This window comes from Anomaloglossus baeobatrachus, chromosome 6, assembly GCF_048569485.1.
Source record: "Anomaloglossus baeobatrachus isolate aAnoBae1 chromosome 6, aAnoBae1.hap1, whole genome shotgun sequence".
Taxonomy (NCBI): Eukaryota; Metazoa; Chordata; class Amphibia; order Anura; family Aromobatidae; genus Anomaloglossus; species Anomaloglossus baeobatrachus.
The window spans coordinates 65,500,802-65,514,385 of record NC_134358.1 but is presented as its reverse complement, the minus strand read 5'-3'; the positions used below and the strand labels follow the sequence as shown (position 1 = coordinate 65,514,385).

Genomic DNA, 13,584 nt, shown 5'->3' with positions numbered 1-13,584 from the left:
GGCGTCCACGGATGACAACAGTGGTGGATGATCGCCGCATACTTTCTTTGGTGAAGAAGAACCCGTTCACAACATCAACTGAAGTCCAGAACACTCTCAGTGAAGTAGGTGTATCTGTCTCTAAGTCAACAGTAAAGAGAAGACTCCATGAAAGTAAATACAAAGGGTTCACATCTAGATGCAAACCATTCATCAATTCCAAAAATAGACAGGCCAGAGTTAAATTTGCTGAAAAACACCTCATGAAGCCAGCTCAGTTCTGGAAAAGTATTCTATGGACAGATGAGACAAAGATCAACCTGTACCAGAATGATGGGAAGAAAAAAGTTTGGAGAAGAAAGGGAACGGCACATGATCCAAGGCACACCACATCCTCTGTAAAACATGGTGGAGGCAACGTGATGGCATGGGCATGCATGGCTTTCAATGGCACTGGGTCACTTGTGTTTATTGATGACATAACAGCAAAGAGTAGCCGGATGAATTCTGAAGTGTACCGGGATATACTTTCAGCCCAGATTCAGCCAAATGCCGCAAAGTTGATCAGACGGCGCTTCATAGTACAGATGGACAATGACCCCAAGCATACAGCCAAAGCTACCCAGGAGTTCATGAGTGCAAAAAAGTGGAACATTCTGCAATGGCCAAGTCAATCACCAGATCTTAACCCAATTGAGCATGCATTTCACTTGCTCAAATCCAGACTTAAGACGGAAAGACCCACAAACAAGCAAGACCTGAAGGCTGCGGCTGTAAAGGCCTGGCAAAGCATTAAGAAGGAGGAAACCCAGCGTTTGGTGATGACCATGGGTTCCAGACTTAATGCAGTGATTGCCTCCAAAGGATTCGCAACAAAATATTGAAAATAAAAATATTTTGTTTGGGTTTGGTTTATTTGTCCAATTACTTTTGACCTCCTAAAATGTGGAGTGATTGTAAAGAAATGTGTACAATTCCTACAATTTCTATCAGATATTTTTGTTCAAACCTTCAAATTAAATGTTACAATCTGCACTTGAATTCTGTTGTAGAGGTTTCATTTCAAATCCAATGTGGTGGCATGCAGAGCCCAACTCGCGAAAATTGTGTCACTGTCCAAATATTTCTGGACCTAACTGTATGCTAATTTCATTAATATACTGTAAGATCTGCGGTTGGTTTCATCTGTGCAGCAGAGGGAATGCCAAGTGGCACCTATATTTATGCTATTTTTGAAATAACTCTGTATTCAAGGGATACTCTACTTATTAACCCTTTGAGTCTTGACTGAGATTTCCCTCTTCTGGTTATACTTTGATCTGCTTCTCAGGACTGGCACTCTAGTACACCTATAGTATTGTGGCTATAGGTACAGGACGATTTTCACACAGACTGATATATATTATTCTGAATGTCTATTCCCCATGGTAAATGGGGGATAAGCAAGTCTCTACCCTCCCTCCCCCCAATTCGTGGGAGTTATATTTGTACTTCTCTCTACCTTGTTGTGCCCATGTCCATGTATGTTGTTTTTATTTTCAAATTTAATAAAATGATGCATTTTTATAAGGAACATTTGCATCGTGTATATTCTTCTTTGGAGGATATAAGTGGATTTACTGATTATGTAGATGCTATCCCAATTATGATAGTACAAAATGTGGAATATGTTGGTTAAGCTTATTATGAACTGAGTGAGTACGAGAGTGACCCCTGTGTCCCACGGCACCCCCTCACCGAGTCCCGGGGCATCCCCCTACCCATGGAGGGTTACAACACCTTGCTGCCCCACTTCATCACTCCGGGTACTCTCAACGGCAGCGGCGGTACTCCCCAAATTACCACGCACCACGAGTGGCATCACGAACGATACATCAACTCCCCTGTAAATACCCCCTTTCATTTGAGTGGCCGCACGACCCCCGGGTCCGGAAACCCTCAAGCCACAGCGAACTCGAATCCAAGGAGCTCGGCTGCTTCCACGGTGGCGGCACACATCCAGTATATATTCTGGTAAATCTTCAAAAGCTCAAAGTCAATTCAAAGTTGATAATTTTGATATTTCATTAAATTAGGATCCCCCTCAATGAGAACAGATTTTATAGTCAGCCAGCAGACACAAGATTGGCTGCTGGCTGACTATAACATTTACAGCTCGGATGCTAATAGAAGTAAGGTACTTAAATAGAAAGTCCTGGAAATAAATTGTTCTAAGGTTTGTCATATAAATAGTAAAGGAAGACGAAGTACGGGTATTGTAAAGTATTCCTACACCAAAGCAGGGTCACATTTTCATAGCCAAAGCAAACAAGATTCCCTGGCTTAGCATAATGTTTGTGAGGTGTTGTGATCACGGATCAGTCAAAAAGTTGAGCAAATGCCTTTACCTTTTTGGGATCTGACACGTTGTTAATATATATTGTGTATACTCCACTTTTGTTGAACCCTGCGTGATACAGATCTGCACAATCTCGAAATGGTTTCTCCTCTTCTCTCTTTGGTGTCTTTATGGAAACTGTAGAAACAAAAAAGAAACATTCAAAGTATTGACTTATTTTTATTAATATTTTTGAAAAAAAAATCATCAAATTCTCAATTGAACATGCGCTGGGTATCCATAAACATGGGACCCTGCGCCATTTTTTCAAAATATTTATTTATTTTTACACTTCGGGGACCCAGACAGCTAGTGTTGTGAGAATACAATATATTTTCTATATGCTTTGCTATAACCAAGATTTATTTTCTATATGAGTAACAAGATACTGTAAGCATGTGTACACTGAAGTCTGCCGATGATGTCTAATACAAGGAAACAGAATGAAGATGTTGATAATGATGACTGGCTGCATCTGATCCATGGCAACTGGGCTACTTGATAAGGTTTTTGCAAGCTATGGCTGAAGAGGAAATCAAATCCCAAATATGGACAAACATCACAGGCTTTCTGCATATGCTTCTTATATAACCAATAGCATACTGCTAGGAATTTTGCTAATAGATTAACCCATTATTGCTGTATAAAAAGGCTTGTAACAAATAAAGCACAAGGGGTGTTCACCTGCTCTTACTGAGAGGAGTTTATACCAGCTATCTTTGTGTGGTCTGAATTTCTTTGCTTGCAACGCAGTAACTTTCGATTTGAGAATTAGTAGACATTCACTGGAAGAAGGAGATTTCCGAAAACTGTGGAATTCTCCTTAACAGTATGCAGGCAACCAATCACAGTCTCCGGCACAGAGGGTGGGTGGGGAAAGCAGGACTGCAATTAACTGTCAGACACTGTTACAGAGGGTGGGCGGGGAAAGCAGTGCATATTCATGTGCTTAATGATCGGACCAGGAAGCACTTTTTTCCTGCACCTCTTAATCACAGTAATTCCAGTATCAATAATGGGTACAGCATTACTATGATTGACAAGCAATCCTTGCATGTTAAGTGGTTGAAAATCAGGCACCAAACATGTGGGGAGAAGACTCAAAACTCACAAGGCAAATACTAAAATAGTCGTCGAGCAACGGATATTGTGAATACCGTAATATTCGTGCGAGTAACAATTAGTGCTGAGCATATTCGTTCATCACTATTTATAAACTGTATTTTGAAGAATTTGGCACAGAAATTTCAAAGCATACTAGAGCATAAATAAAAGAAAAGTGGGTTAAAAAAATGCAGATGATGAATAAGGTGGGGGGAATAACCATTTGATTTGGAAATATCGATCAGATATTGGTAATGCTTCAGATGAGAAAATGTAAATTTCATGAGATCCTGTCGCTGAAAATATTATTGAGCTTATGTAATGAATAGTGATGATCGAATACCTCAAATATTCGGCTTCGCGAATTATTATTATTATTATATCCGATGAATAGGTCGCCGCTATACGAATATTCGATGCACAATTTAAGTCTATGGGAAGCCCGAATAGTTCCGAATAGTTGTTATTAGCGGCGACCTATTCGGCGAATATTCGCGAAGCCGAATATTTGAGGTATTCGATCATCCCTAGTAATGAACCAACACACAGAATGTTTATTTTTGCAATTCCCTCCTGTCACTGCAACAATAAAGGTAATTTTGCAAAAGTTCACACTCTCTGTTACGTCCATTGTTATATCAGCAGGACTTAAGTGCTGAGCAAACTGTGCAGGTGCCTGAGTAAAGGTCCAGTCACACTAAGCAATTTACCAGCGATCCCAACAACGATAGGGATCGCTGGTAAGTTGCTAGGAGGTTGCTGGTGAGATGTCACACTGCGACGCTCCAGCGATCCCACCAGCAACCTGACCTGGCAGGGATCGCTGGAGCGTGGCTACACGAGTTGCTGGTGAGCTCACCAGCAACCAGTGACCAGCCCCCAGTCTCCTAGTTACAGCACACATCAGGTTAATTAACCCGATGTGTGCTGCAGCTAAATGTGCACAGAGCAGGGAGCAGCGCACACTGAGCGCTGGCTCCTTGCTCTCCTAGTTACAGCACACATCGGGTTAATTGCCTGATGTGTGCTGCAGCTATCTGTGCACAGAGCAGGAGCCGGCAGCACAGGCAGTGAGAGCGGAGGAGGCTGGTATCAAAGGTAAATATCGGGTAACCAAGGACAGGGCTTCTTGGTTACCCGATGTTTACATTGGTTACCAGCCTCCGCAGAAGCCGGCTCCTGCTGCCTGCACATTTAGTTGTTGCTGTCTCGCTGTCACACACAGCGATCTGTGCTTCACAGCAGGACAGCAACAACTAAAAAATGGCCCAGGACATTCAGCAACAACCAACGACCTCACAGCAGGGGCCAGGTTGTTGCTGGATGTCACACACAGCAACATCGCTAGCAACGTCACAAAAGTTGTTCGTTACCAGCGATGTTGCTAGCGATGTTGCTTAGTGTGACGGGGCCTTTAATCTACATGGGTGCCATCTGTCATTGTGTCCACACTGAGCTACCAAAGTGAAATCTGATCACCAGATGTGACTAGGGTTGATTTTACTCATTGGACCGTATTGACCATTCGAGTCCTACAAACCTCATTAATCCCGAGGGACTGAGAATGCAGAGGACATTGACCACCACCGGAACATGACCCAGGTTCTGCTTCATTTCAGCTTAAGTGGACTTTAAAGAAAACCTTTGTAGTCCGAGGATGTTGGAAACAACTGAAGAAGAACTTGGAGTAAAACTCCTGTAATCCACTTTGTTTATGACACCATAGCTGTGGAAAAAGGAAGATTTCCGTATCTACATCTCTCACAATTGTGAAAAATTATTTAACCCCTTCAGCCCCCAGCCTGTTTTCACCTTAAAGACCTGGCCATTTTTTGCAATTTTGACCAGTGTCACTTTGACGGGTTATAACTCTGGAACACTTCAACGGATCCTGGCGATTCTAACATTGTTTTTTCGTGACATATTGTACTTCATGTCAGTGGTAAATTTAGGCCAATATGTTTTGCGTTTATTTGTGAAAATTTCGGAAATTTGGCGAAAATTTTGAAAATTTTGCAATTTTCAAAATTTGAAATGTTATGCCCATAAATCTGAGAGATATGTCACACAAAATAGTTACTAAATAACATTTCCCACTTGTTTTCTTTACATCAGCGCAATTTTTGAAAAAAAAAAAAATTCCGTTAGGAATTTAGAAGGGTTCAAAGTTCATCAGCAATTTCTCATTTTTCCAACAAAATTTACAAAAAAAAATTTTTTAGGTACCACATCACATTTGGAGTGATTTGAGAAACCTAGGCGACAGAAAATACCCAAAAGTGACCCCATTCTAAAATCTGCACCCCTCACTCTGCTCAAAATCACATCCAAGAAGTTTATTAACCCTTTAGGAGCTTCACAGCAACCAAAGCAATGTAGAAGAAAAAATGAAAATTTTACTTTTTTAACACAAAAATGTTACTTTAGCCATAAAAATTAGTATTTTCACAAGGGTATCAGGAAAAATGCATCATAAAATGTATCGTGCATTTTCTCCTGAGTACGCAGATACCTCATATGTGGTGGAAATCAAATGTTTGGGCACACGGCAGGACTCGGAAGACAAGGAGCGCCATTTGAATTTTTGAGTGCAAAATTAGCTGCACTCATTAGCGGACGCCATGTCGGGTTTGAAGACTCCCTGAGGTGCCTAAACAATGGAGCTCCCCCTAAGTGACCCCATTTTGGAAACTAGAGTCCTCAAATAATTTTTCTAGATGTTTGATGTGCACTTTGAACCCCTGGGGGCTTCACAGAAGATTATACGTTGAGCCGTGAAAAGAAAAAAAAAACATTTTTACCACAAAACTGTTGCTTCAACCAGGTAGCTTTTTTTATCACAAGGGTATCCGGAAAAAATGCACCATAAAATGTATTGTGCATTTTCTCCTGAGTACGCAGATTCCCCATATGTGGTGGAAATCAAATGTTTGGGCATACGGCAGGACTCGGAAGGCAAGGAGTGCCATTTGAATTTTTGAGTGCAAAATTAGGTGCACTCAATAGCGGACGCAATGTCGGGTTTGAAGACTCCCTGAGGTGCCTAAACAATGGAGCTCCCCCATAAGTGACCCCATTTTGGAAACTAGAGCCCTCAAATATTTTTTCTAGATGTTTGATGTCCACTTTGAACCCCTGGGGGATTCACAGAAGTTTATAACGTTGAGCCGTGAAAAGAAAAATTTTTTTTTTTACCACAAAACTGTTGCTTCAACCAGGTAGATTTTTTTATCACAAGGGTATCAGGAAAAAATGCACCATAAAATGTATTGTGCATTTTCTCCTGAGTACGCAGATACCTCATATGTGGTGGAAATCAAATGTTTGGGCAGACAGCAGGACTCGGAAGGCAAGGAGCGCCATTTCACAGCAAAATTGGTGGGAATTATTAGCGGAGGCCATGTTGCATTTGGAGACCCCCCTGAAGTGCCTAAACAATGGAGCTCCCCCACATTTGACCCCATTTTGGAAACTAGACCCCTCATGGAATTTATCTAGCTGTTTAGTGAGCACGTTCGTAATGTTCAGCCGTGAAAATATTTTATTCTTTTTTTTACCACAAAATTGTTTTTTCAAACAGGTAGCTTTTTTTTCACAAGGGTATCAGGAAAAAATGCACCATAAAATGTATTGTGCAATTTCTCCTGAGTACACAGGTACCTCAAATGTGGTGGAAATCAATTGTTTGGGCGTACAGCGGGGCTCAGAAGAGAAGGAGCGCCATTTCACAGTAAAATTGATTGGAATTATTAGCAGACGCCATGTTGCATTTGGAGACCCCTTGAGGTGCCTAAACAATGGAGCTCCCCCACATGTGATCCCATTTTGGAAACTAGACCCCCCCCCCATACAAAAAAATTAGTTTGGCGAAATAAAAAATACAGACATCAGTAAAAAAAAAAAATGAATAAAAAAAAAAAATATGAGCGCCTGCCACTAAGACCAGTGCCAAACGTGAGAGCAATGCACGAGTCTCGCATCGCATCATCTACTGCAGTCTGGAAGCGAGCAACTGCGCTGGATAATGCGATGTGAGAGGGCGGGGCAGCAGATGAGAAAGGGCGCAGCGGATGGAAGATGGGAAAGGGCGCAGTGGGTGGAGGAGCGGCAGAGGATGGGAAAGGGTGCAGCGGATGGATGATGGGAAATGGCGCAGCGGATGAAGGAGCGGCAGAGGATGGGAAAGGGCGCAGCGGATGGAGGAGCGGCAGAAGATGGGAAAGGGCGCAGTGGATGGATGATGGGAAATGGCGCAGCGGATGGAGGAGCAGCAGAGGATGGGAAAGGGCGCAGCGGATGGATGATGGGAAATGGCGCAGTGGATGGAGGAGCGGCAGAGGATGGGAAAGGGCGCAGGGGATGGATGATGGGAAATGGCGCAGCGGATGGAGGAGCGGCGGAGGATGGGGGGGAGGGAGGTGAGATGGGGATACCTACCTTACAGGATGGATCTAGGCAGCAGGATCACAGCAGACAGAAGAGGCAGCAGATGAAGGAGGCAACAGATTGAGGAGGGTGAGAGGGGGCAGTAGATGAAGAGGATGGGAGAGAGCAGGCAGCAGATCGGGGAGGGGGGCAGAGTCTGATGGGAGAGAGAGATGGCCATGGAGGAGGGGGGGGCCCCGGGGGGAGAATGGCCCCCAGAACATGGAGGGGGGAGGGTGGCTTGCAGCACATGTGGGGGGAGGGTGGCTTGCAGCACATGGAGGGATAGGAGGTGTAGTGGCGATGGAGAAGGGGCAGCCGATGAAAAAGGCGGCGGCGGCCGCCAATCGGGAACAGTGGGGGCCGATTCGGGGGCAGCAGCGGCTGAAAAAGGTGGGTGCGACGGCGGCTGGGACAGTGGCGAGCGTGGCGGCGGGGACAGTGGCGAGCGTGGCGGCGGGGACAGCGGTGGATCAGGAGCGGCGGCGGGGACAGTGGCGAGCGTGGCGGTGGGGACAGTGGCGGCGGGGACAGCGGTGGATCGGGAGCGGCGGGGACAGTGGCGAGCGTGGCGGTGGGGACAGTGGTGGCGGGGACAGCAGTGGATCGGGAGCAGCGGCGGGGACAGTGGCGAGCGTGGCGGTGGGGACAGTGGCGAGCGTGGCGGCGGGGACAGTGGCGAGCGTGGCGGCGGGGACAGTGGCGAGCGTGGCGGCGGTGGATAGGGAGCAGCGGCGGGGACAGTGGCGAGCGTGGCGGCGGGGACAGTGGCGAGAGTGGTGGCGGTGGATCGGGAGCAGCGGCGGGGACAGTGGCGAGCATGGCGGCGGGGACAGTGGCGAGCGTGGCGGCGGGGACAGTGGCGAGCGTGGTGGCGGGGACAGCGGTGGATCGGGAGCAGCGGCGGGGACAGTGGCAAGCGTGGCGGCGGAGACAGTGGCGAGCGTGGCGGCGGGGACAGTGGCGAGCGTGGCGGCGGGGACAGCGGTGGATCGGGAGAAGCGGCGGGGACAGCGGTGGATCGGGAGCAGCGGCGGGGACAGTAGCGAGCGTGGCGGCGGGGACAGTGGCGAGCGTGGCGGCGGGGACAGTGGCGAGCGTGGCGGCGGGGACAGCGGTGGATCGGGAGCAGCGGCGGGGACAGCGGTGGATCGGGAGCAGCGGCGGGGACAGTGGCGAGCGTGGCGGCGGGGACAGTGGCGAGCGTGGCGGCGGGGACAGCGGTGGATCGGGAGCAGCGGCGGGGCTGGCAGGGCGATCGGGGACAGGGACGGGAGGCGGGGGCAGCAACTTACCGATGGGCACCCGCAGAGACCGCTCTCCTCAGCTTCCAGGGACGGTCACAGGCCCCAGATCCACATTGATTGGAGAAATCGGTCACAAGACCGGTCTCTCCAATCAGAGCTGGGGGCGGGTGAAGCACCGATCACCCAGCTCCAGCCAATGGCCAGTGCTACAGCAGCACTGATCAGGGCTGGATTTAAATGTTCCAGCCATTTTCAATGGCTGGAACATTACAGTGACTGTAATTGGCTGAGCGGCATTTGTCAGCCAATCACAGCCTCTGTAGGTTCGGGGAGGAGGCACCACCCCTCCTGAGGTCAGGCAGAGGTCCCCTCCTTCCCGAATCTACCGTTTAATCAAAGAAATTGGACTCCCCGGGGCTCCGGGACCGCGATTTCGCCATGACGTACTGGGTACGTCATGGGTCGTTTAGCACCATGTCACCGTGACGTACCCAGTACGTCAAAGGTCGTTAAGGGGTTAAAATAATTTCAATATGGAAGTTTTTTCTTTTTTGTGTTATTTATTTTTCAGTGTTCATTTTTTTAATTGGTATTTGCTCTATTAGTAAACGTTTACCTTTTTATTTATAAGCAATATTATTATTATTATTATTATTTATTATTATAGCGCCATCAATTCCATGGCGCTTTACATGTGAAAGGGGTATACATAATAGGGACAAGTGCAATAATCTAGAGGTCCAATATTGAAGTATCCTATGCCTACATGATATGACATTACAGATTGTGAATATAAAACAATAAGACTTGCCATATATTAGTCAGCCCTGAGGGACTTTGAGAGTTTTAGGATCATCTATTGAAATAATTCCAGCAATTGCAGTGGTTATAGTTCTGATGGGTGAAGGATAAAGAAGATGATTGCCGTGATTACAGGTTTTAATGGCCAGGATCAGTGTTTGTTCCGATCCTAGTTGTTAGTAAGTGAAGCCATCAGTCACAGCGTGACAGCGTGTTCATTGGCATGAGGCTTTATCTGAATTTTTATATTTGGTTGTTATACTAGGATTCACAGGTGGAAACATAAAAGGGCCCAATATCTGAACCCTTTGCAGCCTAAGAGCTTATCAAAATGCCCAATTCCACCTGCTTTGGTGGTGGCAATGGCGTCCTTACTTCTTGGGTCACTGTGCGACTGCGACTTTATATACAGTTGAAACCAGAAGTGTGGAAAAAAAGTATTTAGTCAGCCACCAACTATGCAAGTTCTCCAACTTAAAAAGACGAGAGACAACTCTGTGACAACTGAACCCTCAGGGGCACCACAGATCCACAATGTTTCACCCAAGTCATACAGTGTAAGGGTAATGATACCAAATACTAATGACATGTATGTAAACTTTTGACTTTGCAGAAAGGAACAGAAATGCCATAAAAACATTTTCTCTCTCATTATTCTGGCATTTGGCAAATATAAATAATTATGGCTCTTAATTGACCTAAAATGGAAAAGGTTTATTCTGATTTCATGTCAGATAGTGAGAAAAACCTGCAGATGTGTCTTTATAAAGAGTAGATGGAAACTTCTGGTTTCAACTGTGTGCATATATATATATATATATATATATATATATATAGTACAGACCAAACGTTGGGACACACCTTCTCATTCAAACAGTTTTCTTTATTTTCATGACTGAAAATTCACATTGAAGGCATCAAAACTATGAATTAACACATGTGGAATTTGTAATGTGCCTGAAGAAAGAGCCTTTGTGCTCTGAAAGCTTGCTAATATAATTTTTCTGGTTAGCCTATAAAGGTATCACTCCTAAAATACTTTTGTCATTCTTGGGACATAGTATTTCAATTCACATGTGGAATGAAATACTTAACAAAAAAGTGTGAAACAACTGAAAATATGTCTTATAGTCTAGGTTCTTCAAAGTAGCCACCTTTTGCTTTGATTACTGCTTTGCACACTCTTGGCATTCTCTTGATGAGCTTCAAGAAGTAGTCACCGGAAATGGTTTTCACTTCACAGGTGTGCCCTGTCAGGTTTAATAAGTGGGATTCTTGCCTTATAAATGGGGTTGGGACCATCAGTTGTGTTGTGCAGAAGTCTGGTGGATACACAGCTGATAGTCCTACTGAATAGACTGTTAGAATTTGTATTATGGCAAGAAAAAAGCAGCTAAGTAAAGAAAAACAAGTGGCCATCATTACTTTAAGAAATGAAGGTCAGTCAGTCCGAAAAATTGGGAAAACTTTGAAAGTGTCCCCAAGTGCAGTGGCAAAAACCATCAAATGCTACAAAGAAATTGGCTCACATGAGGAGCGCCCCAAGAAAGGAAGACCAAGAGTCACCTCTGCTGCGGAGGATAAGTTTATCCGAGTCACCAGCCTCAGAAATCACAGGTTAACAGCAGCTCAGATTAGAGACCAGGTCAATGCCACACAGAGTTCTAGCAGCAGACACATCTCTAGAACAACTGTTAAGAGGAGACTTTGTGCAGCAGGCCTTCATGGTAAAATAGCTGCTAGGAAACCACTGCTAAGGACAGGCAACAAGCAGAAGAGACTTGTTTGGGCTAAAGAACACAAGGAATGGACATTAGACCAGTGGAAATCTGTGCTTTGGTCTGATGAGTCCAAATTTGAGATCTTTAGATCCAACCACCGTGTCTTTGTGCGACAAAGAAAAGGTGAACGTATGGACTCTACATGCCTGGTTCCCACCGTAAAGCATGGAGCAGGAGGTGTGATGTGTGGGGGAGCTTTGCTGGTGACACTGTTGGGGATTTAGTCATAATTGAAGACATACTGAACCAGCATGGCTACCACAGCATCTTGCAGCAGCATGCTATTCCATCCGGTTTGCATTTAGTTGAACTATCATTTATTTTTCAACAGGACAATGACCCCAAACACACCTCCAGGCTGTGTAAGGGCTATTTGACTAAGAAGGAGAGTGATGGGTGCTACGCCAGATGACCTGGCCTTCCCAGTGACCAGACCTGAACCCAATCGAGACGGTTTGGGGTGAGCTGGACCGTAGAGTGAAGGCAAAAGGGCCAACAAGTGCTAAGCATCTCTGGGAACTCCTTCAAGATTGTTGGAAGACCATTTTCGGTGACTACCTCTTGAAGCTCATCAAGAGTATGCCAAGAGTGTGCAAAGGAGTAATCAAAGCAAAAGGTGGCTACTTTGAAGAACTTAGAATATAAAACATATTATCAGTTGTTTCACACTTTTTTGTTAAAAATTTCATTCCACATGTGTTAATTCATAGTTTTGATACCTTCAATGTGAATCTACAGTTTTCAGAGTCATGAAAATATAGAAAACTCTTTGAATGAGGTGTGTCCAAACTTTTGGTCTGTACTGTGTGTATATATATATATATATATATATATATATATATATATATATATATATATATATATATAAAAAAGCAAGCATTGTTGACCTTAGGGAGATCAACATATCCACTGCGGAGACACCATCACGTGTTTGTCAACGCAGTGATTCTAGAGCATTGCCCCTTATATATATATACATACATACTGTATATATACATACTGTATACTGTATATATGTATACATTGGGGTGCATTAGGGGGTGTAGAACCAGGGGCGGAAATAGCACTGGTGTCATCTCTGCAGAAACATAGGAACCCAAGAGGTAAGAGAACCAAATTTCACCTCCAAATCTGCTGAATTTTTGCATTATGATGAGTTACTGGACTGTGAAGGGCCTATATGCTATAACTGCACTGGGCCTTCTTCTGTCTGTGTCCGTCTTTGGGTATAACTAAACCTTTTTGTCACCTGGGTCATTATAGGACTCTAAGGTTTGGGTAATTTTTAGAAACATTCGCTGTTCTTTTAACTTTTACATGTGCTATGAAATAATGATAATACTTTTCATATACTTTTTGGTTGCTGACAATGTGTGTGTAATGTGTTACCATGTGAATATTTTTTTTGCAAAAATTGGTGTTTGGCATGATGGGGGTAGGATTGGGGGATCCAGATAGCTGTCCTGTCAGTATCTACCACTGCATTGGTTGATGTATCAGATAGACAATGAACGGCCATAATGAAGCTTTTGTACATTTCTGAGGTAGGATAACATATAATAAGATCTTTCCCATAGACCATCTATCTGGTGATACATGGATCAGCATCAGAGGTCATTTCAATGTTTACATTGCCTTTATCCATGATCTGAAGCTCGAAAAGTCACCACAGACCAGGGTACAAAAAGACGACTGCACCTTACATCCACCAGAAATAATAAAGAACTCATCATGGGAAGCGGAAGTCCAGACACGGAGGATGAAAAACATTGTCCTCTTCCCATTCCAACATTAATATTTATAGGAACAAAGTATACATTAGATGTTATTAGAAAATCGGAATCTATAAAATAACAATGATATACATTGC

General features: G+C 44.5%; 1 protein-coding gene across 1 annotated transcript in view; it reads right to left on the bottom strand.

Annotated features, from left to right (window-relative positions):
* The window catches only part of ANGPT1 (angiopoietin 1), a 544,599-nt gene that overhangs the window by 143,445 nt on the left and 387,570 nt on the right, over window positions 1-13,584 (bottom strand). Inside the window, exon 5 of the mRNA XM_075352956.1 lies at window positions 2,367-2,494. Within this exon, the coding sequence (XP_075209071.1) occupies window positions 2,367-2,494 (128 nt within the window). The remainder of the gene's footprint in view (window positions 1-2,366; window positions 2,495-13,584) is intronic.